Source organism: Trachemys scripta, chromosome 1 (genome assembly GCF_013100865.1).
Source record: "Trachemys scripta elegans isolate TJP31775 chromosome 1, CAS_Tse_1.0, whole genome shotgun sequence".
Taxonomy (NCBI): Eukaryota; Metazoa; Chordata; order Testudines; family Emydidae; genus Trachemys; species Trachemys scripta.
In genome coordinates, this window is record NC_048298.1 from 140,297,740 (window position 1) to 140,324,488 (window position 26,749).

At 41.6% G+C, this 26,749-nt stretch overlaps 1 protein-coding gene across 3 annotated transcripts; it reads left to right on the forward strand.

Annotated features, from left to right (window-relative positions):
* Positions 1-26,749, forward strand: CCDC58 (coiled-coil domain containing 58). Of its 3 annotated transcripts, XM_034787783.1 has the most exons (6): positions 1-116; positions 4,980-5,105; positions 6,656-6,802; positions 10,335-10,613; positions 20,396-20,455; positions 26,454-26,749. In XM_034787783.1, exons 1-6 carry the CDS (start codon positions 66-68, stop codon positions 26,502-26,504), a joined length of 714 nt encoding a protein of 237 aa, XP_034643674.1. In that variant the 5' UTR covers positions 1-65; the 3' UTR covers positions 26,505-26,749. The 3 variants fall into 3 exon arrangements, with proteins under 3 accessions (XP_034643674.1, XP_034643691.1, XP_034643682.1); XM_034787800.1 differs by lacking the exon at positions 10,335-10,613; XM_034787791.1 differs by lacking the exon at positions 4,980-5,105 and having other exon boundaries at positions 28-116.

Below are 26,749 nucleotides of genomic sequence, written 5' to 3' on the forward strand. Positions count from 1 at the left end.
CCGTCAGACGCTCCACGCGTCACCCCCGCTGATTGGCCGGCGTCGGGGTTCCCGACCTCTCCAATATGGCGGCGCCCAGCGAAGTCCGCACCTGCGAGGACTTTGCCGAGTTCCAGGTACGAGCAGGGTCCGCTGGGGCCCCCTCCGTGGCCGGACGCTGCGCCTGGTGTCAGCCGGGCTCCGGGGCTGGCGGGAGGTGACGGGAGCGGGTTGGAGTAGCTGGCTGTGCTCACGCGGAGCCGGGGAACAAATGGCCTCTTCCCCGCCCCAGTCTCCGTCCGCGCGAGGCTGAGGGAGCGGCGGGACCCTCCCAGGACCCTGACTGACAGTGGGGCGCGAGCTTCTGCTGCCCCGCGCAGAGGAGGGGAAACATGGCAGGCGGATGCCCCTTCCCCCCCCAGCTGGGGAGCGTGGGGGACAAGGTCCCTCCTCCCATGCAGCCAGGCAGGAGCAAGGGGTATTTCCCGAAGTTGGGGTGAGGTGGGGAGGCAAGTGTCCAGTGGGGTTCGGGGCCTTCTGCTTGTGGGGGAGGACTTGGGGGTGGTGAAAATTGCAGCGACTGGTCGGGAGTGGAGATGGAGAAGATTTTAAAGATAGGAGTCTGAGGCACGAGGTGGGTGCTTGGGACATTGTCTTCACCCAACTCTTCTAGTTTAGATGCAATGTATACCAGCAAAAAGGTCGTTTTGCTACTACAGTTTATACCAGTCTTCTGTGCAAAATAAGTGATGCTGGCCAAAGCACTTTTTTGCCAGTATAAATGTATCTGTCTCAAGGGTTTTGCTGGTCTAGAAATGTTACAAACCCTGCCTCTTCACCACCTAACCAACTTTAATGTCCCAGGAAAACTCTTAAGTGTAGACCACTTGGGAGATGGTATCTGAGCTTTGGGCAGCCCCCAGAAGATATGGAACTGTGTACTGTCTGATGTATCCACAGTAGTTGTAGCCTTGTCAGTCCCAGGATATTACAATGACAAGGTGGGTGAGGTAATATCTTTTATTGGACCAACTTCTGTTGGTGAGAGAGACAAACTTCTGAGCCACACAGAGCTCTGAGACCTGAAGATATTGGATATTAGAAAAGATATTACCTCAGCCACCTTGTCTCTCTAAGGCCATGTCTACACTACCGTGATAAGTCGACCTAAGTTATGCAACTCCCGCTATTTGAATAATGTAGCTGGAGTTGATGTACCTTAGGTCGACTTACTGCTGTGTCTACAGCTTGCTGGGTAGATGGGAGATGCTCTCCCATTAACTTAATTTCCACTTCTCGTTCCTGTGGAATACTGGAGTTGATGAGAGAGCTATCTGTGGTTGATTTAGCGGGTCTTCACTAGACCCTCTAAATCGACCCCTGGTTCATCAATCGCAGCAGCATGGGAGTAAGGGTAGACACTTCCTATCTGCCTCATGGTTCATTTAACTTCTGTGCAATTGACCCAAAAGGTCAAGACTCCTTCATAGATTCATAGACTTTAAGGTCAGAAGGGACCATTATGATCATCTAGTCTGACACAACGCAGGCCACAGAATCTCACCCACCCACTCCTGTAACAACCCCCTAACCTCTGTCTGAGTTACTGAAATCCTCAAATTGTGGTTTAAAGGCCTCAAGGTGCAGAGAATCCTCCAGCAAGTGACGTGTGCCCCACGCTGCAGAGGAAGGCGAAAAACCTCCAGGCCCTCTGTCAATCTGCCCTGGAGGAACATTCCGTCCTGACCCCAAATATGGCGATCAGTTAAACCCTGAGCATGTGGGCAAGACTCACCAGCCAGCATCAGGAAAGAATCCTATGTAGTAACTCAGATCCCACCCAATCTAACATCCCATCACAGACCATCAGGCCTATTTACCTGCTAATAATCAAAGATCAATTAATTGCCAAAATTAGGCTTTCCCATCATACCATCCCCTCCATAAACGTATCAAGCTTAGTCTTGAAACCAGATATGTCTTTTGTCCCCACTGTTCCCCGTGGAAGGCTGTTCCAGAACTTCACTCCTCTAATGATTAGAAACCTTCGTCTAATTTCAAGTCTAAACTTCCTAATGTCCAGTTTATATCCATTTGTTCTTGTGTCCACGTTGGTACTGAACTTAAATAATTCCTCTCCTTCCCTGATATTTATCCCTCTGATATATTTATAAAGAGCAATCATATCTCCCCTCAGCCTTCTTTAGCTTAGGCTAAACAAGCCAAGCTCTTTGAGTCTTCTTTCATAAGACAGGTTTTCCATTCCTCGGATCATTCTAGTAGCCCTTCTCAGTACCTGTTCCAGTTTGAATTCATCCTTCTTAAACATGGGAGACCAGAACTGCACACAATATTCCAGATAAGGTCTCACCAGTGCCTTGTATAATGGTACTAACACCTCCTTATCTTTACTGGAAATACCTCGCTTGATGCATCCCAAGACCGCATTAGCTTTTTTCATGGCCATATCACATTGGCGGCTCATAGTCACCGTGTGATCAACCAATACTCTGAGGTCCTTCTCCTCCTCTGTGACTTCCAACTGATGTGTCCCCAATTTATAACCAAAATTCTTGTTACTAATCCCTAAATGCATGACCTTGCACTTTTCACTATTAAATTTCATCCTGTTACTATTACTCCAGTTTACAAGGTCATCCAGATCTTTCTGTATGATATCCCGGTCCTTCTCTGTATTAGCAATACCTCCCAGCTTTGTGTCATCCGCAAACTTTATTAGCAGATTCCCACTTTTTGTGCCAAAGTCAGTAATAAAAAGATTAAATAAGATTGGTCCCAAAACCGATCCCTGAGGAACTCCACTAGTAACCTCCTTCCAGTCGGACAGTTCACCTTTCAGTATGACCTGTTGTAGTCTCCCCTTTAACCCGTTCCTTATTCACCTTTCAATTTTCATATTGATCCCCATCTTTTCCAATTTAGCTAATAATTCCCCATGTGGAACCATATCAAATGCCTTACTGAAATCGAGTACACTGCATTTCCTTTGTCTAAAAAATCTATTATCTTCTCAAAGAAGGAGATCAGGTTGGTTTGGCACGATCTACCTTTTGTAAAACCATGTTGTATTTTGTCCCAATTACCATTGACCTCAATGTCCTTAACTACTTTCTCCTTCAAAATTTTTTCCAAGACCTTGCATACTACAGATGTCAAACTAACAGGCCTATAGTTACTTGGATCACTTTTTTTCCTTTCTTAAAAATAGGAACTATGTTAGCAATCCTCCAGTCGTATGGTACAACCCTCAAGCTTACTGACTAATTAAAAATTCTTGCTAATGGGCTTGCAATTTCATGTGCCAGTTCCTTCTTCCCTAGTTCGTCTGATGCTTGCTGTCAGTGCACAGATAGTTGTTTATCCGGCTTTATATTTTTATATCCCATGTGCTTGCTAGGCAATATGTCCTTAAAGTCTGGTTTGCCATTCATATTCACACCCCTGGAACTAGATTTTTGTATGCAAACTCTCCGTAGTTTTAAGCAAAATAGTCATAATTCCCCTTCCCAGTCTCTTTCACTTGTTATAATTGGATATTTGAGATGTTAAATGTAACCCAATTTTTAGATTTCAGGTGTAGGCAGGTATGATAGAATTGCACTAATACAATAGTATTACAATAAAAAAGGAAAGAATTAAGGCAACTGTATGTTTGATATTGCTGAAGTACATAGATATTTGTCTTGAAGAAACAGTAGGCTCGCATGTGTTCTCAGAGTATTTCGTAGTGGAAGAACTTTTTCTCTAGACTACAACATATTTATCTCTCTTTCAAATTATGCTATTGTGCTGCCTCTATTCTCAAAATGCTCTGTATATTTTCCAGAAAAAGAACAAACAGCAAACGTTTCCAGCAAATATATCTAATATGATTGTCCATTGGCAGTGCTTTCTTCTTTGGTTGAAGTTATAAGAGTGTTTTGTTTTATTTAACTAGAGAAAACAAATGAATAGATTCTTCACTGCCTCACTTACCTGATCTGTTGCATGTGCAACCATGTAAAGGTGTATCCTAAGTTAAAAGAATCACTGTTAAAAATATTAGCAGCACATCACAGTACTTCCATGTTAGATTTCATGTGTTTTTTTTTACATTTAGAATAATTAATATAAAATACAAAATATGACTGACTTATGCTAGAAAAAGTCCAGGGGCTACATTCTGCATGATTCTGTGGCTATAGAATTTGCAGTTTTTCTAAGATGCTACAGAATTCAGTGGGGTTTTTTGCTGTGGGATTTGACATTCTGCTGCACTTAGATGCCCCAAATTGTGTTTACTTATTTGCATTACCATAGTGTTTAGGAGCCCCAGTCATGGACTAGGACCCCATTTTGCTAGGACAGTGCAAATACAGAACAAGATGGCCCCTTCCCCAAAGAGCTTTCTTTGCCTCTGGTCTGTGACTTTTTTTTTAGCTGTCTCTTGCTCTTCAGCTTTCCTCAAAAGGGGGAGTTAATTGGATTACAGCATGTGCTCCCTACGCTGTCCTATGGAGCTAGGCAGCAGGGCTTTGAAAGTCATAGATGGGTATCCAGCTTGCAGCCAATGAGTAGGAAAACCAGAAGTGTTGGCCAGCCACCCTGAGCTGCCTCAGGGACAGCATAATAGCTGATTCCGGAAAGATGAGGTGCTGCTGAAACCAGCTACAAGCACCTCCCTGGCGCACACATTGGAGGGGCGGGGGGGGACGGGACGTGGGTCTTATGCAAGATACCTGCAGAGCAGGGGAGTGGAGCTGGGCAGCCTAGAGAACAAAGTGAAAATACTCAAAGGATGTAGAATATCTTTGCCTGTGGCCCATAAATCCTCAAAAAATTCAGTAACGACTGTTTCATGGATGACACCTTTTTGTTTTGTTTTTTGCTATGTTCTCCAGGCAACACAGCTATTAAAATTTAAAAATTGCTTAATTGTACAGTTCCTCTAATTTCCCTGTTGTTCAGGTATAAGCAAGGATTTTTATTTTTACATACAGGAATTGCTCAGGGTGATGCGGACAATTGATGACAGAATAGTCCATGAATTAAATACTACACTTCCAACAGCTTCCTTTGCAGGGAAAGTCGATGCCCACCAAACCTGTAAAGAGCTCTACCAGTCTGTAAGTGTACCTATTTCATTATAGCCTTTTTCAACCAATTCCTGATTAAACGTAGTGTCCAGAAACACAAGATCACCCATTCCCCAGCTTGTTACAAATTGCTGGCACAGCAGATACTCCAATATGCATTCACGACTGGCCTACTTGACTTTTTATATAACCAGTCCCCACACACATAATGGCTGCTTTACGACAAATACCCATATGCAGAGGGTTTTTTTGCTCCACTGTAGCATTCCTGCAGGATATACTACTGACCTTAGTATGTGTTAGACAGCTCATCTATTACTCTATCTAAATAGCAGGGCTAACACATTTCTGCAGTACTTTCAAAGCAGTCTACTTCTATAAAGTTAAGGTCTTCACCTTTTTCTCTGTCTGATACTATTTGTTAAATTCAGTTACTTGGTATTCTGAACAACATTGCTTGCCAGGATATAGATTAAAGAGTCAAAACTGATTCTTATGGGATCACAGACAATTGATTCTAAAGATTATAACAGCAGCCACCGGATCTGAAACCTTTCCATCATAGAAACTCCTCCCTGGAGCAGTTGAGCCTAGCCTATAAGGTGGTAGGATGCAGGTGGGAATCAGGCTTAGAACAAAGTAAAGGCTTGTGTACATGTACAAGCAGCACCACTGTAGCACTTTAGTGAAGACTCTACTATGCCGATGGGAGAGCTTCCGCTGTCAGCGTAGTTAATCCACCTCCATGAGAGGCATTAGCCTTGTTGACAGGAGAAATTCTACTGTTGACATAGTGCTGTCTACACTGGGGGTTAGGTAAATATAACTACTTCACTCAAGGGTGTGGATGTATACTGATGTAAGTTTGTAGCATAGACCTGACCTAAGGAAACAACAAAGCAATAGGGTGTGTCAATGAGAAGCAGCCCCTTTGAAAGATGTGACCTGTCGACTTTGTGTAATGGTGTAGCCCACCTCTCTCTCTTGTCCCACGCTCAATCTACTTTGTCACTTTCTGTAAGCATTGAGGAATTTCAATTGTTGGTACTGAGTGGGAATATTATATCCATGAGATTTTTTTTTTTCTCTTAAGGAAGCAATTGGAATCGCTTTAGTATCTTCCTTGTCTTTCCCTGCTAATGTTGTGCTCTTCTAGCACCTGCTCCATAGGTTGCTGTGTACCCTGCAGTGTGAACCCCTGATAGCATGGCGCCAGCCTAGAAAGACCAATATAGTTATACTATTGCAATTCAATTTCCCCACCTACCTTAGAATTGGAAATAAGATGTTGTATGCAGCTCAGCTGCCAGTTTGTGGGGAGTGGGATCCACTTCTGAGAGAAGGAAGGGTTATTCTCTCCTTGTAGGGTATGGAAATGGGGACCTGTCCCATAGGCAGAAATATAGGAGAGCAGTTGTGGCAAGACTGCTCTATTAACAAGGAGAGTTATTATTGTAGCTGTACTGTGAAACTCAACACAACCTGTTTTTTAACTTGTTTTTGTAATTTAGAGGTTTTTTCTTCCCATGGGCCATTGAACTAGTTAATCTGACTTTTTTTTTTTCTTCTTCTCCAATTAGCTGAGGGAGGCTCATGCCAGCAGAGAGAAAATAATCAAAAGCTGTATTGCTCAGACTTCCAATGTAGTAAAAACTCTCCGAGAAGAGAGGGAGAAGGCCCAGGATGACGTAGCATTATTAAAGCAGCTCAGGCAAGAGCAGACAAAGGTGAGTGGTGGCACTTCCTGGAATTCATTCAGGGAGAAGGGGAGGGTTGGTGGTTCAGCTAACTGATTATTTCCATTGTGAAGATCTGTCATCCTGTACTGAATTCTAGCTCATACAACTCAAGTTTGGCTACTTGTTGGTGAGAGGATTCCCTTCAGTCCACAAGACAGAACCGTCCACACTTTTAATCTATAATCTGTTGTGACAACAGGTAAAATAAACACAATTCAGTCACCAAATCATAGACTATGATCTTAACCAAATAACAGCCATTAACTGGCAGTGAATGTCCCTCACTTAAAAAAGGAAAGAGAAGCAAACCTTTGTTAAAGATGTCCTGACAGGGCCTCATAACTAGGGCCCTACCAAATTCATGGTCCATTTTGGTCAATTTCACAGGATTTTAAAAATCATAAATTTCATGATTTCAGCTATTTAAATCTGAAATGTCACGGTGTTGTCATTGTAGGGATCCTGACCCAAAAAGGAGTTCGGGAGCAGGGAGGTGCCACAAGGTTATTGTGTGCGGGGTTGCGGTACTGCTACCCTTACTTCTGTGCTGCTGCTGGCGATAGTGCTGCCTTCAGAGCTGGGCAGCTGGAGAGCAGCGGCTGCTGGCTGGGAGCCTAGCTCTGAAGGCCGAGCCACCGCCAGCAGCAGCACAGAAGTAACAGTGGTATGGTATTGCCACCCTTACTTCTGTGCTGCTGCTGGCAGGGCGCTGCCTTCAGAGTTGGGCACTAGCAAATATGGCAATACACAATTTAGTTAACATTTCAGAACCTCAACTCTGTTCCCTTGATGTCTGCCCACAAGGGGTGCTTCAGAGAGGTGCCCCTACCAATCCCTCACTCAGTTTAATGAGAGCTCAAACTATTGTTCCTAGTGAGGTCTGCCAACCTACGCTTAGTCAATGGCGATGCAAAAATACAGTGAGGATGGAAGTGTATGAACAGGAGTGCTGATATTGGGGTTTGTGTGAGGTGCTGAGAAACTGGCAGTTTTCATTAGGCTGGGTAAAGTTAATGTTATGTTCTTATTGCTATCACCCAAAGGGCAGAGTTAAGGTTGTGTGTGGTATGGAAAGTATTACTATAACTGTACAATTCCTTCTTTTCTAATGTACTCCAAACAAAATAACACTTCCTGAATTTTGGAGGTCTGGGGCTCTGCCAGGCAATTGTAACTCCCCATTAATCAAGTTTTTATTAATGTTCCTTGTTTTGTGAGGAGGTAGGGTAGTGGTGGGGGCATTATGGGAAGGCTTTGGGGTCACATGTCACCACCCCTCAGGTACCATCTGTGCTTCCTTCAGGCACCTCATACAACCAGTAGTACTGGAGGGGCCACAGAGAGAGACGGTTGTAGCTGATCAACTGTGAGGAACACATACACCAACTTGGAGGTAGCATGGGAAGGGAAGGGGACCTCCTGAGTCCCTACTCCATTTCAGAGACTAGCATGGAGGGAACAGGGTTTGCATACGTTTCTACAGCATTTGAGGCTTGCAGAGCAGTGAAGTGCCCTATTGAACTCAATGGGTGTTCTCTTCCTAACTTGACCCATCTCAGTGCTATGTACCTGTGCCCTGCACGAGAGCCTATGTTTCTCAATTCCCTACTCCCTTTTCAGCACAGTGTGCTTGTGGCATGCACTGAGTGTACCTATTAGTTCCTGATGCAGGCTGGATCTGTTGTTCCTATTGGTGCCTGGCAATGGTTCACTGAGCCTTGTTTGGCCCATAACTGATTGTTCTTAGCCAGGACTCTTACATTGACCTCTCTGGTGTCCTTGTCAACATGACAGCAAATTCCTCCTGTATCAGCCATACTGGGTTTCATATCCCAGCACAATACTGCCACAGCCTGCCAAACTATTCTAGGGCAGGACTTGGGCTGATGTGTAGATAGTGCTAGAGATACATTTCTGTGGTGTTGCACTTCCTCAAAATTCATACACCACTCACACTTCCAAAAGAAGTCCCGTTGTGGCCCCAGACAGCAAGAAGGGAAGTGCTAATTGTCACCGCTCACGAATCTTCTGAGGAGAGGGTTTGAATTCATGGTCCTTGGGTTAAAGGGTGTGAGCTTCTGTTTCCCAAGCAACCAAATGTTACTCAGTGTGTCACTGACAAAGGTGTTCCCTAGTAAACAATAGCTTGAAGAGGGGTTAATTGTCTGTAAACCTTTGCCTCTCTAAGGCAGATACTCTGTTTCCAAAAGATGCTTGCCAGAACCTGGTGTACCCACCTGGAAAACGAGAATGAGAATATAACTTTTTTTGAAATACTGGTTATCGTTGAATAGTTGATCCGAGGAACTGTCCAGTGATGTGTCTTAATGAGGATCACAGCCATAACGTTTTCCCTGGCTGTGTGGGGGGAAAAAAAACCAAAGTTATAGGAATTTATAAATGTTAAAAGCAGCTTTTTAGGGGTATGCATATGTCAGAAATACTTTGACCAAATCATTCCAAATTTTCACCACAAAAGTCTATTCTAGGACCCAGTGGGGCCAGTTTGAACCAATCTGAATTTTGAAATACTGCTTGTACATAAAATTTTGCTGCAGCCTTTCTCCCTCCCTTTTAGGAAGCTCCCGTATGAATGCTGTTTTGTTGGTTGGACCTGCCATGCATCGTACTCTTTAGAAAAGAATGAAATTTGAATACGTTCTGAATTATTAGGTTTTGAAGCTGGCTCTTGGCGCAGCACACTAAGGGTACGTCAACACAGCAAAAAAGCCATAAAAACGAAAAAGCCCCGTATTATTGCGTGTCAGATCCTGATGTGGGCTCACACTACGGGGCTAAAAATAGCATCATATATGTTCGGGCTCAGGCTGGAGGCTGGGTTCCGAGACCCTACTCCCTCAGCGGGATTCACAGTCTGGGTTCCAACCTGAGCCCAAATGTATACGCTGCTATTTTTAGCCCTGCAATGCAAGCCCTGCATGCTCGAGTCAGTTGATCCAGTCTCCAAGACTTGCTGATGTGGGTTTGGTTTTTTTCCCCCCCCCCACTGTGTAGGCGTACCATAAACTGGCTAAGGGGTAGTCCACATATATAGGCTTTTTTTTTTTTTTTTTTTTTTAAAGGCCAGGAGGGACCCTTGTGGTCACATAGGCTGGCTTCCTGCATAACACAGGGCAGAGAACTTCCTTGAACTAAGTCCTGCTTCGAGTCTAATAGCTGTGGTTGAACTAGATCATGTCAATTTGAATCCAATCTTGATTTAAAATACTTCGAGTAATGTAGAATCCACAACAGCCCTTGTTAAGTTGTTCCAATGCTTAGTTATCCTAAAAATGTGTGCCTTATTTCAAATCTGAATTTATCTAGCTTCTATTTCAAATCTGAATTTATCTAGCTTCTATTTCAAACCACTGGATCTTTGTCTGCTAGATTGAAGAGCCCTCTTGTCAAATTTATGTTCACCATGTAGCTACTTGTAGATTGATCAAGTTATTCCTTAACTTTATCTATGATAAACTTAATAGATTGAGCTCCTTGAGACATGTTTTTCAATCCTTAGATCATTCTCCTGCCTCTTTCCTCAATCGTCTCCAAGTTTTTAAAATCTTTCTTGAAGTGTGGACACACTACATTATCTCTATTGTTTTGCATCGATGCAACTGCTATTGGAATAATCTCCCTACTCCTTCTCAAGATTCCTCTGTTTTATACATCCAAGGATTACTTTAGCCCTCTTAGCCACAGTGGCAAATTGGAGCTCATGTTCTTCTGGCTATCCACCATGACCTCCAAATCCTTCTCAGAGTCCCTGTTTCCCACGATAAGAGTTCTCCATCCTGTAAGTATTGCCAGCATTCATTGTTCCTAGATATGACTTCACATTTGGACCTACTGAAACACATTTTGTTTGACTGTGCCCAGCACTAAGTGGTGCTGATTGCTCTGTATCTGTGACCTGTGGTCCTATTTACCATTGTCCCAGTTTTTGTGTCCTCTGCACACTATCATAAACATTTTGTTTTCTTCCTGGTCATTTGCTAAAAATGTTGAAAGTTTAGGACCAATAACCAGTCCCTGCAGGACCCCACTCAAAATATATATGCATGAATCTGTTTATAGTTACATTTTGAGACCTATCAATTATTCAGGTTTTAATCCATTTAATGTATACTGTGTTGATTTTGTATCTTTCTAGTTTCTTAATCAAACTGTCTTGTAGCACCAAGTCAAATGCCTTAGTCTGTTACATCAACACCATTATCTTTATCATCCATATCTGTAATCTTTTAAAAAAAAACAAATCAAGTTAGATTAATAATATATTTTCCATAAACCCATGTTGATTGGCATTAATTATAAATTGAGTCCCATGTCAGACATCCCATTATTTTGCCTGGGCTCGATGTCAACTTGACAGGATTAAAATTACCCAGGTCATCCAAGTACTCTTAAAATATTAACACACTAGCTTTCTTCCAATCTTATGGAACTTCCCCAATGTTTCAAGAATTTTCAATAATTAGTAGTCCAAAGAACTCATTGGGTAGCTCTTGTAAGACTCTTGGATTCACTTTCTCCAAACTTGTTGACTTTAAACACGTCTAGCTTTAGTAGTTGCTGTTTAACATTATCCTTGGGTAGTTTTTGATATCTCATGGCAATGAGGTCCACAGTTAATGATATATTATTTAAAGATTTTTTCCTTTTATAGTGGTTGCCTTTGTTTCACCGAATGTCTGGTTATTATTATGGTGGAGTTGTAGTGAAGCCATAATTAAGGTTGTGTGAGAGAATTGTGTTTAACCAGAAAAAAGAACGGTAAATGTTTTACTCCTGGGAGGTGGAGAGGAGTGTAGGAGAGTCTCTTCCAGTTTCTTTGCAGTTAGAATTTGTAGGGAAATAAGCATCTCAAAATATTTTGGGAATAAAAACGGATGGGTTTGAAGTTGGGTCCCTGATTTTTCACTATTTCTCAAACACTTTTGCAAAGAGTATATACGGAGACTGTACACCGTACTTCCAGTGTTGATTACTGTACATCTGTGGGGTACACAAATATCACTTTCCTATATTTTTCATTTTGGAATTTCTATGAAAAGATTTTAATCAATAGCTGATTTGAGTGTCATCAATTTTGAAAACACTGTAACTATAATGACCTTCTTTGCTAGGTAGCACTTTGTTCAAAAGAGCAAATTTGCCGGATTACCATGGTTGTATTTAATATTGATGCTTTTCCATAGGCAAATGCTTAGTATAGCAGCTATGCTCACTATTGCAAAAAATGTAAGGCACTGTTTGCTTCTTATTTATCTCCAGTTTACATAGTTTTTGAGTAACATAAGGGAATTCATAGAGAAAAAACTTCATTTAAAGTTAATGTTCTGTTTTACTTGAGTAGCATTTCCTCAAATTTTGAAAAGCTAGTATATACACAGTCAGGGTCTACAATCATGCTGTTGCTACCTACAACAATCTTTTACTTACTATTATCCTCCTTCCACATTAACATGCAAGGCTTGATAAACTGCCGTGCAGCCTTAACTCCAGCATATCATCAGAGTTTAAGGCCAGAAGGAACCACCAGATCATCTAGTCTGATTGCCTGTATATCACAGTCCACTAAACATCATCCAGCAACCTCCATATTAAGCCCAACAACCAGAATAGATGAAAGTGTAGTACAAGCCTCAGAAGACTAAACTATTTTGTGCCACAGGCAGAGAACATGAAGGACCAAGGTGCACCAATGCCCAAGGCATTAGGCATGAGGAATTAGGCATGAGGCAGGCTCTGTCCCCTGAGGCATAAATGTAGCTGCCTGCCTGCCTATGTTCCTTCATTGCAACAGAACAGTCTCATCTGCCAGTTCTTTCAGTATTCAGGGATGAAAATTATCCACCCTCCCAATTTGAGCAAATTAAGATCTAAATCTTCCGCTTGTCATGTGGTAATCTTTGCCTCTCTACACATTTTCATCAGCCATCCTGCCTTCATGTGTGTGTTCTGTACTTTCACCTTTATTCAATATTGAGGCAAAGTATTCATTTAGTTTTAGGGCCATACTGAGATTCTTTTTTCTCTACCCCATCCACACTGCATAGTGGCCCTTCCTCATCCTTCCTTTTCTCTTTTTATTATAGAACTACAAACTAGAGTTGTAAAAGTTTTTAACTGTATTAACCAGTTAACCAATAAGCACCAGTCTGACTGGTTTCGGTTAACAATTAAACTCCACTGCTGCATGGGGCAGCGGAGCCCCACATAAAATGTGGGGGTGCTGCAGCACCCCCCGCACCTGTAGTTCCCTGCATATGTGAAATCCTTAATGATTAACCATTTAACTGGTAGTAACTGTGTAACCTATTAAAATTATATTTTTAAACCCTGTTTACATTCCTACTACAAACCTCTTACTATTAATTTCCTTTGCAAGAAGAAACCTCTGAAACCTTCCTTTGCCAAGGTCTAGCTCAGCTTGATTTTAACAATTCTAAATTTATTCCTACATTTTTCTGACTTCCAAGGCATATAGTTGTCTTTGATCGCTCCCATTTTCCTTTCCCTGTATGTTCTGTGTTTATTCCTAATATTCTTTATGAGGTGGTATTTGAAGTTAGGTGTGGAGCTCTTTCCTACAAGTGTATTCCCTTGTATGGGTTTGTAAATTCCCAGATAGTTTTTGCACCTTTGACTTAAAGAAATTCCAAGTGTTCTGAGTGCTAGTCCGTGAGCACTTTGGTCCCACTGACTTCTTGAATTAATTCCCTTTATTACTCAGTCTGCCCTTTTGAAACCAAAAATCCTAGTCACCAACCTTGTTTAGATTATCCTTCCACTGAATTTAAACTGAAGAAATTTTGTGATCACTCAATCCAAGGTTATTGCCAATGACCAGCTCTTATGTAATGTCCTCACAACTTAACAAAACCAAGACTAAAATTGAATCCCCTCTTGTTGGTTCAGTGACTATTTAGTGAAGAAATCTGTCATCTATGATGTCCAGATATACAGGTATAACTGGGCTGTATCATTATGAATAGCATTTATTCTCCAATATAAGGACACGTGTTAAAATATAACTCCTTGTGAGGTGTGTCCCTTGGAATTTTCTTTCAACTTAATGTGTCCTGTGGTCTATATGGTTGGTGATTTAGTGCACGGCCAGCTAGTGCACTGTAGATTTACAGCCTGGCTTGCTGTAAACTAAATCGCATAGACAATTCCTGTTTCATAAATAAGGCCACTCAGTAGTTTTTCAAGCTTTGCATGTCTACAGTATGGTGTAGATGGAGGATAGTAATAGATTGTTATAGGCACTCAAACTGTAAGCACAAACCTGGAGACTCTTTATTGATAAAGATTACAGGTGTACCTCATATTGAATAAAATGTTTAACTTTCTTAACTGTAGCTCCTTGAGATGATTGCCTGTATGAATTCATACTTCAGAAAATTCCCTCAATTTTCTAGCTAGCATTGTCATTTGTGGCTGTACATTTATACTCACAGCCTTATGTTTGAGGCCAACGGTGTCTCAGGGAATGAAAGCGCAAATTTGTCACTCATTTCCTTCTGAAAAATACAATACACAGCCTGAATAGTCTCTTAAAAACTCTGTGGCCTTGCCTAGTTTAGAATTTAAAATAGGGCTGTCAAGCGATTAAAAAAATTAATCGCGTGATTAATCGCAGTAGCAAGATATTTACGTGCCAGATGCACTAAAGATTCATATGCCCCTTCATGCTTCGACCACCATTCCAGAGGACGTGGTTCCATGCTAATGACGCTCGTTAAAATTAATTAAATTAGTTACTGGATTCGTTGGGGAGACTTGTATGTCTCCTCTGTTTTACCTGCATTCTGCCATATATTTCATGTTCTAGTAGTCCCGGATGATGACCCACCATGTGGTTCGTTTTAAGAACACTTTCACTTCAGATTTGACAAAACACAACCAATGTGAGATTTCTAAAGATAGCTTCAGCACTCGACCCAAGGTTTAAGAATCTGAAGTGCCTTCCAAAATCGGATTGGGATGGGGTGTGGGAGCATGGTTTCAGAAGTCTTAAAAGAGCAACGCTCCGATGCAGAAACTACAGAATCCAAACCACCAAAAAAGAAAATCACCCTTCTGCTGGTGGCAAATGACTCAGATGATGAAAATGAACATGCGTTGGTCGGGATTGCTCTGGATCGTTATCAAGCAGAACCGATCATCAGCATGGACGCATGTCTTCTGGAATGGTTGCGAAAGCATGAAGGGGCATATGCATGTTTAGCATATCTGGCACGTAAATACCTTGAAATGCCAGCTACAAAAGTGCCATGCAAATGCCTGTTTTCACTTTCAGGTGACATTGTAAATAAGAAGTGGGCAGCATTATCTCCTGTAAATGTAAACAAACTTGTTTGTCTTAGGACTGAGTGGACTTGTAGGCTCTAAAGTTTTACATAGTTTTTGTTTTTGAGTGCAGTTATGTAACAAAAAAATCTACATATTGCACTACCGTACTTGTATGCCATTTGTGCCTTAGAAAATCTCTACCTTTAAATCCTTAGACTCAAGCAAGAGATCTGATTTTTAAAATTGCAGAGTGGCATCTCCCACTGACATGCTTAGCGCTTTTAAAAATCAGGTCTCTTGGTATCTAAATAAAGATGTAAAGCCCAGCTTCAGAGACCCATTTCTGAAAATGTTGACCAGTAGCTACAACATCAGCTTGAAGTGTTTGAGATCCAAAGTCGTATGGCTGACCCCACACAACATTTTTTCATAATGTTAACAGGTTTTTATACTGCCATGCTAATCTTTTATAGAGATCTGTGTTTTGAATTTCAGCCAGTCTATTCATTCACGTACGGGTTTTCCTCAAATCACATTCATTACCAAAAGAAACAAAAAGTCTGGATGTCAAGGACACTTAATTATTATCTAGCCAGGACAAATCTTTGCTCAAGCTGCCTAGAGTGCTTGTAGCATGTAGCTCAAATCTAGAGAATAAATGTTCACTGCCAAGATATTACTTTTCACTAGATATAAGGCAGCTTCAACTGGATGTCTTTTATGTGTGTCTTTGGAAGGCTACTTCTTGCAGCTGCATTTGACCATTTACACGGTATTACTCTTTGGTTTGGACTCCTGAAGCCAGTGTCCAATTCTAGAAAGCAGTCCTCTGGTCTCTGTTATAGATAGAGCTGATAATACATATAGTTTCACCTCTTTATTCTAGAAGTTTTAATAGCCTATAATTTTGTCAAACTTTTAGGTCTATGGGGCTGAAATATTTTTTCTCTGCCTCAGACTGAATTTTCTTTCAGAAAATTTCAGCAAAAATTACTCCCCTACTTCTACAGATAAGGTTAGGGGAAAATAGAGAGCTTTGCTAATAATTTTTTTCTAACCATTTCCTTGAAGAGCTAGAGTGCCCCCTATAATTTAAGACAGAGACTCAAAATTTAGCAGGAAGTCCCAGTGCTGGGGTCAGAGAAGTGTCTTTTGCTGTCCCCATGAAAATAAAACCTGGTCGTGCCAAGTCATAAGCTTTTGGAAATCCAAGTTTGTGCATGCCATTAACTGTGCTGAGCTTGTTGACTGAGTGAAGCAAGGCCCCATGCTCATTTCAGTGGCAGTTTTCTTTGTAACACTAAGTTTTGAACACTGCCTTTGATCACTGGGGTAGAGCATGTGTTCTAGTACCAACTCTGAGTGGTATTAATTGTGTAGTCTTTGACCCTTTTTATTGAGTAAGGCATCATACCTCTGTCCTGTGAGGGAGTCTTATCTCCCGTTTCACAAGGGAAGCAACTGAGTTGTTGCCCAAGCTCACTTCTGGCAGAGCTGGGGGTAAAACAGCATCTCTAATTGCGCAGACCCAGACACATTAATTTAGTCACACTGCCTTTCAGAGTAAGTGTCCCAAATCTCTGCTGTCTAACTGCTAGAACAAACTCCCTTTCAGAGCCAGGTATCCTGATCCCCAAGATTCCATTGTGTAGAAAACAGATGTATAAGCCAGTGGCAAAGTGTTTTCCTCGGCCTCTTGTGGCTGGTCTACTATATTTAATGCTATTAGTGTCACTCCTTTAGCTCGAGTGGTCGTCTTATGAACCTATAGGAACTGGGTTCAGACCCTGCTGATGCTATGTGGAGGAGTCAGTATAGTGCCACACACTAGAAAAAAGAAAATCCTTCTAAACAATCTAGAAATTACACAGAATTAAAGAATATTACTGTTGGAGTGCTTGATCTTGCAAAGTTAGGAAACATCAGAATTAACATGGCCTGTGCAACTTTAATTTGTTCCTGGGTGGTGAAAACCTATTTTAAAAAATTAGAATTTGAGATTTAAATTTACTGGAATCTATTAGAGATAAGGTGGGTGCAATAATATTTTTTATTGGATCAACTTATGTTGATGACAGAGGCAAGCTTTTGAGCTACACCGAACTGCTCTTCTTCAGTGATGGTATGTGTGACTTGGGGTGCCCGGGGCTGAGAGTCACCTTGTTACATTACTCCATCCAGTGAGGAGATGCTGGTGCTTAACTCTGTGTCTCCTCCCTGAGAACACTACCCTATTAGCCATCTAAACAATCTCCTCAGGGCAATGCTAGCCTTCATTGCTTTGCAGGCTAACAATAGGTGCATCTCAGTTCCTGAGCGCCTTTGAAGCATACCCCTGTGATATCCAGCCCCTGTCTCTGGCTACTTACAGGAATACCAGGTTTGCTATCCTCAAGGGACAGTGTACAGATCTGTCAAGGCTGATTCCTCATTCTGGCACTTCAAGTACAGAAGGTGGGGGGGCCCCCAAGAACTCTAAAAATTAATACTTGCCACTCCAGGCTTGTATTAAACTTCCAAGGTTACAGCTCTTCTATGACCTTGGATTGGTAGATGCTGCTGTGACGGGTTGGATCACAGAAAACCCCTTGGGAACTGCCAACTGATGTGCTGAGACTACCTCTGACCCTGTTTTCCCTGTCAGCTTGGGACTTCAGAACCTTGCCTGGTTTGAGCCAGACAGGCTTGCCTGCTGTGCAAACAGTCTGAATTTTATGTCCCACAAATTGTAGGCTTAACTGAAAACCGCTTAAGAAGTGTTCCTGTCTCCAAAACCCAGATGCCTAGTGCCCAAAGGGGTACAAACCCCAAATAAATCCATGACCGCCTCCATAAAGCTTATACAGGGTAAACTCATAAGTTGTTTGTCCTCTATAACACTGATAGAGAGATGCACAGCTGTTTTTCCCCCCCTGCCCCTAGATATTAATACTTTGGGTTAATTAATAAGTAAAAAGTGATTTTATTAAATACAGAAAGTAGGATTGAAGTGGTTCCAAGTACTAAGTGAATTACCAAGCAAAATAAAATAAAACAAAACACGCAAGTCTAAACTTAATACAGTAATAAAACTGAATACAGATAAAATCTCACCCTCAGCGATGTTTCAATAAGCTTCTATCACAGTCTGGACACCTTCCTAATCTGCACAGTCCTTTCCCCGGTACACCCATTGTTATGGCTCAGGTGCTAGCTAGGGGATTTCTCATGACTACAGCTGCCTTTGTTCTGTTCCACCCCCTTGTATATCTTTTGCATAAGGCGGGAATCTTTTGTCCCTCTCTGGGTTCCCACCCCCTCCTTCTAAATGGAAAAGCACCAGGTTAAAGATGGATTCTAGTTCAGGTGACATGTCACTGTAAGACTTCAAGCTCTCATTCCTCCCAGCCTGACTTACAGGAAGGCCACAAGCAAACAGCCATCCACAGTCAATTATCCTGGTTGATGGGAGCCATCAAGATTCCAAACCACCATTAGTGGCCTACACTTTGCAGAACTACAATAGGACCTCAGAGTTATATTTCATATTTCTAGTTTCAGATACAAGTGATACTTTTATACAAATAGGATGATCGCACTCAGAGCATAATGATACCTTACAAGAGAGCTTTTGCATAAAGCATATTCCAGTACATTATATTCACACTCCTTAGCATACTTTCATAAAATCATATAGAGAGCAATGTCACAGCTGCCACCACCCACGTGCAAAACCCCTTTGAGAACCCAGGAAGGCGCACTTGGGAATTCCTTCCTGTGGAGTACCCTCAAGCCCTTTCACCCCCCCCTCCCCTCCAGGGAAGAGCTGAGAAAGAGAAAAAAAGGAAATCAGCTGTTGCCACCAGCTAATTAAACAACGTGCACCAACCTCTTAAGACACACAGATCCAATTCTGCTCTTAAAAAGAGATAAATTTTATTAATAAAAAAAATGAAAATACATCTATGCTAGATTTAAAAAACAAACAACTACAAGGATTAAGCATCAAGAATAGCTCCCTTGAGGTCCAGCTTAAAAGTTACAAGCAAAACAAAAGCATGTGGGGTTAGCACAGAGGAGTCCACAAGCCATAAAGAAATAAAAGGGATAAACCTAATTGCATCTTCCTAGACATTTCCTGATCTACTTACATATCTGGGGTTTTAGATGAGTATGGGATGATTTTTCATACCTGGTCTAAGCTTCTCATAGCATAACTGCTCCCTGTCTGCCTCTTCCGGAGAACAACAACAGACAGACAAAAGGGGAGTCTTGTTTCCCCCGATTTTAAAAAGTTCTAGACTTCCGATTGGCTCTTTTGGCCAGGTGCCCATTCACTTCCTTTTACCTTTGCGTAGCAGTGAGACTTTTTAACCCTTTACAGGTAGAGCAGTTAGAGAACAACTACGGGCTGGCTGGGTGTTCATAAAAGGGAGATACTCTCCCCCCTTCATTTATCACAATACCAGTTTGTTTGAGTCACATCACAGCACTGAGATATTTATTGTGAAAACAATCAAATTTATTGTGAAGGGTTAAGAGATAATGGAAAGAGGAAGGTTATGTATAAAAAAAATCTGTACACACTTTCTAGCGACTAAACTTAAACAGCTTAACCATCTGCCTAAAAGCCATCTTATCTTGCCTAAATATCCTTTGCAGTGCTTCCAACCAGGGCAGATTGCGATCCCATTTTCATGAATGTAATCAGACTGGCCAGTTACTTCCCCAGGTACAGGATTAAGAGCTGGCTTTTTGCCTTCTCTTTGAATCCCTGAAAATTCATGTTTTGTCCCCAGAGTCGGGATGACCCCCAGAATATTCCTTAGTGTGGACTTTGTATGAAAACAGGGCTTCCGTTGTGTTGGCTTACAGTGCTTACTGTACACTTGTACTGAGAGGCAGACGCTTGAATATGCATCCTTTGTCTGGCAGAAACCTGTTTGTCAACCTTACCTTGATTCAGACATTTTTAGGAACATACTGAAAATGTCTGTGGGTGTGTGTACGTACACACACAGTATTTATACATACATCTCATACTGATACTAATGACCAGCATGACCCCAGCTTTTATTGAAGACTTCACATGACATTTTTTATAGATAGATACTATGAAAGCAGTGTGCTAGTGTACTGACTTTGTCCGGAGTTACTGTTACAGAACAGTGAACCCTTTGCCAGTTGCCATTGAGGGGTTTTTAGGGTCACATTGTGTGACTTGCCAAGACTGTGGGGGCCTGTTCTTAATATCTGACTCTGAATGGTGTCTGTCTTCTCTCACACTTCTTGCAGTTGAAGCTGATGCAGTCTGAGTTGAATGTGGAAGAAGTAGTAAACGACAGAAGCTGGAAGGTACAGAACAGTCATTGTTTTATTAAGAATGTGATGTTATCTGTTTAAACCGATGTGTGACCATAATGCATTGGAGAGTTATGGAGGCGTGAATAGGGGATGAGGGGAGAAATAAGGTAGGCAGTTCTAGGGAACTGACTCCAAGTCCACACTTTCACACCCCTCTTCCCCCGCAGTCATTAATTTACAGATAAAGAACCCTTCAACTAAACTGCGAAGGCTGAAAGGTGTGCATGAGAGAGATGGGCTTTGAAGTACTTCACCTGCAGGTTACCTATTCTAATCTGATTTGGGTTTGTAGTGACTAAAAGTTGTTTCCCTATGCTTGGTGGTTTCTGTGAAGTGAGTTGGTGTACCTCAGTGTAGCTCGTGGGGGATAAGTATCTGTTTCACAAACACCATCACATTTGGCATTATTTGGCCTTCTTGTGAGCCATCTCCAGTGGAGATACCTAGGACTGAGTGGGCCAGGAAGATTGAACTCCCTCCTACTTCTGGAAGGAGCTTCTGCGTGTCAGGATGGAGGCACCCTGGTGCATTGAGGCACTGTGTAGAAGGGAAGTTCTGCTGCCATTACAATACCAGTTTTGTGGGAAATAGTCCTTCAATTTCTGGGGTTGTTAATCTAGCACCAAGATCGTTGTAAAGCCAAGTGCTAGAACTTCTGGGCATCTCACTCCTAAGATCCTCTTCTAGTTTCAAATAGGGTAGAAAGCTTTCTTTGTCAAGTAATCCAGCCTCATGCCTCATTCCAGTATTCCCTAAACAAAGGGGATTGATTCTTGAGACAACTAATACCGATATCAGGCCAGGCTGCATTATGCTGTCTGCTCTGGTACTCTGAGTCAAGGGCCATGCATCCTGTCTAAGTAAGCTCTGACCAGTAAGAGTTGTATCTCATTTTTAAATTCTGAAACTCCCAAGAGGTAAAAAAGAGGGATGCACAGCACAAGATACATAAAAAAGATATGGATTTGCTCTTGTTTGGTGCAGATGAGAGTAGGTGATAAGAAACCAGAACTCTGGGATTTTATCCCCACTGCTGTGAATGTATGACTGAGTAAATCTAATTTCCTTCTGCTTTAGTCTCTCTGGGACATCAAAGTACTGTAGTCTTGTAAAATGCTTTGAACCCATTGATTGAATTAGAGACTGTTCATCTATTATGCAGTTGTGCAGCATAACAATTTGCTGCCTAATTGCCCAGTTTTGTAAGTGACTGTTAAATTGTGTACCAGAATAGAAACTGTCATTTAATAAAAAAAAAAGTATGTAGCCCTTATGGCAGAAAAGTAAACTTCAGAATGCAAATTAACACTAACCAGTACAATAGATGGTTGCAAAATAGGGTTTGTTTGTTTCTTTAAAAGTTAAATTGTTTTCACTTCAGAATATTTTTCAGAAATGTTTCATGGTTTTTGTCCAAAAAACATTACCAAAACGGTCACTGAATTTTTGTTTCCTGCAAATTAGGCTCGTGGTAAATAAGCCATTCTGATAACTTTTTTTTTTATTGACTTTAATTTTTTGTTTTTAAGTTGCATTTGACAAACTTCATTCAAATAGTTTTACCCAATACACTGATCTGTGCCTGAGTTTGCTGACAGCCTGAAATAGTATCTTTGAGGGAGGTATGAATTGCTCCCATTCGTATCAATGGGAAGCTAACTCTGAAATAAAATAGAACTCTGAAACCAATAGTAGGCACAGCATTTTCACAGAAGTGTGATTATTTTTAATTGAGTGAAAGCTGCTGTTCGGACTAATTACACTGCTCTACAGCCAAAATGCTTCTGAAATAAATGTAGTCAAACTTTACTAATTCTGGGTCACTGAGAACGAAAATGATGCTTAAAATTGTTGATTGGCTCTAGTTTTCAAGATATGCTATTGGGTTAGTATATATGATCCTTGACTTGGGAATGGCGGAGGATAAGCGAGTTATAAAGGGAAGGGATCTCAATTTAAACCAGAAATGACTAAAATACATCTTTGACTGGATCTATGAATAAATCTATGACTGGGTTTGGACAGTACTTGCTTTTTAGGCAAAACAATGAATGATGCAATCTGAAGCTGGTATTGTGTCATACATGATATGAATTGCATCATGTTATTCCTAGAAGTCATGGATGATGCAATCATAATGAAGCTTACATCACTCTGCTGAACAAATTGCCCTATATCAGCTCTAGAAATCATACAGTGTCATGCTCTCTTATTTGTCAGTGTTTGATTTTGCAAAGGGACACATTTCTGTTTAGCCAAAGTGAGCAGAGAAGCCTCGTACTTGTGTGAACAGTGCAGATAACTTCTGCTATGTTCGTGGTGAAGTGACTTTTGCATCACAAAAGCTCATTATAGCCACTATGGTTAAGAAAGCCTATTACCTTTATTTTGGCTGCAAAATTGGAGATCAGGACAAGAGGTGGGCCCCACACATATGCTGCAACACTTGTGCAACAAATCTTCGCCAGTGGTTGAACAGGAAAAGGAAATCTATGCCTTTTGCAGGGCCAATGATTTGGAAAGAGCCAACAGATCATACCAGCAATTGTTACTTCTGCATGGTGCCTCCAGTTGGGAAAGGTGTGTCAAAGAAGAAAAAGTGGACTGTGCATTATCCAAACATTCCATCAGCTATACGCCCAGTACCCCACGGACAAGGACTGCCGGTTCCTGATGCACCAGAATCATTCTCACTTGAGTCAGATGAGGAAGAGGATGAAACTTCTGGTCCTGAACCATCAGTGTCACAGGACCCACATTTTCTCCCATCCTCCTCCTCTGAACCACACCTCATAACACAAGGTAAACTGAATGACCTTGTCAGGGATTTGGAACTACCCAAGAGTAAGGCAGAGCTGTTGGGCTCCAGACTACAGCAGTGGAATCTCCTGGCAGGTGATGTTAGGGTTTCCATGTTCCGTGACCGTCAAAAGGATCTTGTCCCATTCTTCTTCATGGAAGGTGATCTTGTAGCCTGCAACAACATCGATGGTGTGATGGCAGCCCTTAACATCATTCACGATCCAGATGAGTGGAGACTGTTCATTGATTCATCGAAGACGAGTCTTAAAGCTGTTTTACTGCATAATGGCAATGTTTTGCCATCAATTCCAGTTGGTCATGCAGTCTATATGAAGGAAACCTATGACAACATGAAACAACTTTTGAGGTGCATAAACTATGACCAACATCAGTGGCAGCTTTGTGGCGATTTGAAGGTTATTGCTCTCTTGCTTGGTCTGCAGACTGGATACACAAAGTACTGCTGTTTTCTCTGCGAATGGGATAGTCGTGCAAGAGATTCCCACTACATCAAGAAAGATTAGCCACTCCGACAGTCATTGGAGCCTGGGAGGAAAAGTATTCAGCATCCACCACTTTTTGAATCAAGGAAGATTTTGTTACCACCCATACACCTCAAGCTGGGTCTGATGAAGACTTTGTCAAGGCCATTGACAAAACACAAGCAGCTTTCCAAGTACCTCTGTGGAAAATTTCCAAGGTTAAGTGAAGCTAAGATAAAGGAAGGTGTCTTTGTTGGTCCTCAGATTCGTGAACTTCTTCAAGATGATGCATTTGACCATGCACTGCGTGGCAAGGAAAAGACGGCATGGAAAGCCTTTCAGTTAGTGACAATAAATTTTCTCGGAAACAACAAGGCAGACAACTACAGGTTATTGGTGGAAAACCTCCACGAGGCATACAAAAGCCTTGGTTGCAACATGTCACTAAAGATACATTTTTTTGCACTCTCATCTAGATTTTTTATCCACCGAACTGCGGAGCAGTGAGCGACGTGCATGGCGAGTGATCTCACCAGGACATTGCAACAATGGAGAAATGCTATCAGGGCAAATAGAGCCCATGAATGCTTGCAGACTATTGCTGGACAGTGACAAGAGATGCTCCATTTAATGAATTCAAGAGACAAGCCAAGAAGCGCCGAGTAGACACTGAATAGGACTAAACTATGTACATAATAGTTTTTTGCCTTTTGTTTCATAATAAATTTTATTTATATAACCCTTTTGCTGATTTTTAAAGTGTTACATAAACAGGACAGGTGAAATATTATCATGTAAAGCAACCATAAACACATGAAAAGACCTAGGTTTACAATTTATTATTAAAACTCTACTATCTACACAATATACATAGACATAAAATGTAAAAACTTAAATATCTTAGAAATAGTAGCCAATCAGTTGTTTTAATTGTCATATTTGAATTCAGCACATCAAAATACATAATAAATAGCACATTTTATCTCTGAAGCAGACGACTTCTCAAAAATTGTAGACCGGTGTTATCTATGGGGGGAGGGATAGCTCAGTGGTTTGAGCATTGGCCTGCTAAACCCAGGGTTGTGAGTTCAATCCTTGAGGGGGCCACCTGGGGATCTGAGGTAAAATCAGTACTTGGTCCTGCTAGTAAAGGCAGGGGGCTGGACTTGATGACCTTTCAAGGTCCCTTCCAGTTCTAGGAGATAGGATACCTCCATTATATTTATTTGACCTCAATCACCTCAAATTGGCAGTTACTAAGAAAAGTTATTATGTCTCCTTGGAACTTGGAAAGTTGGTGTGGCTTAGCAGAAAAAGAGTGCTGTTTTATGGGAGTGTTTACTAGTAGAGTTGAATCTGGTTTATACCACCCATCTAGCCATCAAGGGCTACGTTCACAAAGAAATTTAGGTGCTTAAGTCCAAAATTTAGGTGCCACTGAAAACCCCTGCTAAGCTGCCACCTAACCCTGGAGTCACCTAAAAATCACTCAGAGCCTACATTTCTGCCGTTAGGTGCATCAGGGACTTGAAGTTTCTTCCTCTGGGCATGTACATGGCTGCCTCAGTCTTGGTGCCCAGGCCCCTATCTCATGTTGAAGCCCCAGCAGGATCCTCACACCTGGTGAAACTAGGCATTACCCTGCCTGTCTTGCCTGCATGGCCCAATCTGGTAGGTGTTCTCAGAGCACACTGAACTGCACACAAAATGGGAGGGGAGGAGCGCACTCACCTGAGAGGTGGGAGCTGCATGTTCAAATCTCTTATCAGGCAGAGCAGGTATTGAACAGATTCTAGGTGGTGCTCTTGCCATTTTTCAGGGCTTGTCTGCACACAAACTGGTAACGAAATAACTAAACAAGTTTTAAGTTGTCTCTTTAGTTATTTTGTTGCATAAGCATTATTTCTGATTGAGTGTTTTATTTCAAGCTAACTTAAAATTGATTTCTATAGTTGTTTATCCCAATGAGCTCCAATTGTTAATTTCTTGTATGAGTCCTTCAATTAGGAGAAATGAAGGTCATCGAGGTTACTAGTTTTATTTACCAGATTCTATCTAAGCATGTTGCTGAAGGTGAGTGCTGCAGGTGCTAGTATGTGCTGCTGAAGGGCAGACTGCTATGAAGTAGTCAAAATTATTTTTATCCAAAAACATTGAATTGATTGCAAACTGTATACAATAACTCTACAGACTGGTGTGACTCATAAATGTAGTTTGCTTTTCACCCTCCACTGTAATGCTCCCTCTCTGGTGTGCAACATGGCATCTGTTGAGCAGCACAGTGATACAACACAACAGATTAGCTCAGAAAGTAAAGAATAGTTGTATTCAGTTAAAATACCAAAGTGAATTTAGACTGACTGAATGTAGTACGCCAGAGCTTTTCCTTTGTGAAACGTGCCACAGGTTAGTGACCACAAATGGTTAGGATCTTAATTTTGTCTCATGTAAAAGTGAGCACCTCTAGTACTATGCAGTCTCTTTGCACCAGGCTGCATGTGTTAGAATACTGACCTGCAGGGAAGGTGAATAGGCCAAGGATCTCCGAGAGTGGTAATGATCATTAATGCTGCAAGGTCAGTCGTCAGTCATAGTTTTGACATGTGCACTGTAGAAAGGGAGAATTGCCAGTTCTGGCTCCAGCTTCTGTTGTGTGGAGGATGTTTATTACAAGGAATGACTCCCTTTTTATTTTGGTCTCCTAGGTATTTAATGAGCGCTGCAGAATTCACTACAAGCCTCCAAAGAGCCAATGATGCAAGGATGCTTCCCCTGAAGTTGTTCTACAATCATGAGAGCAAAGCTGAAGAGACATGGGGCAAGCTGTGAGGGACCTTCCAGAACCAGGAGAACCCAGTCTCATTTTGTTTTCAGACTCACCTAGTTAAAATCTCACATTCAGCTGATTCTCCTAATTAAGAGAAACCAACTCCTATTTTGTACAAAATGTGAAAAATGAATACATTTTATAACGATTAAAAAAATTTCAGATAGAATGAGA

What these genes read in the sequence shown, in the direction of transcription:
- CCDC58 (XM_034787783.1), top strand. Translation starts at nt 66, where the DNA reads ATGGCGGCGCCCAGCGAAGTCCGCACCTGCGAGGACTTTGCCGAGTTC. An exon ending in GTAAAGAGCTCTACCAGTCT is followed by an intron (nt 5,106 to 6,655) that starts GTAAGTGTACCT and finishes TTCTCCAATTAG; the next exon opens with CTGAGGGAGGCTCATGCCAG. An exon ending in TAAACGACAGAAGCTGGAAG is followed by an intron (nt 20,456 to 26,453) that starts GTACAGAACAGT and finishes TTGGTCTCCTAG; the next exon opens with GTATTTAATGAGCGCTGCAG.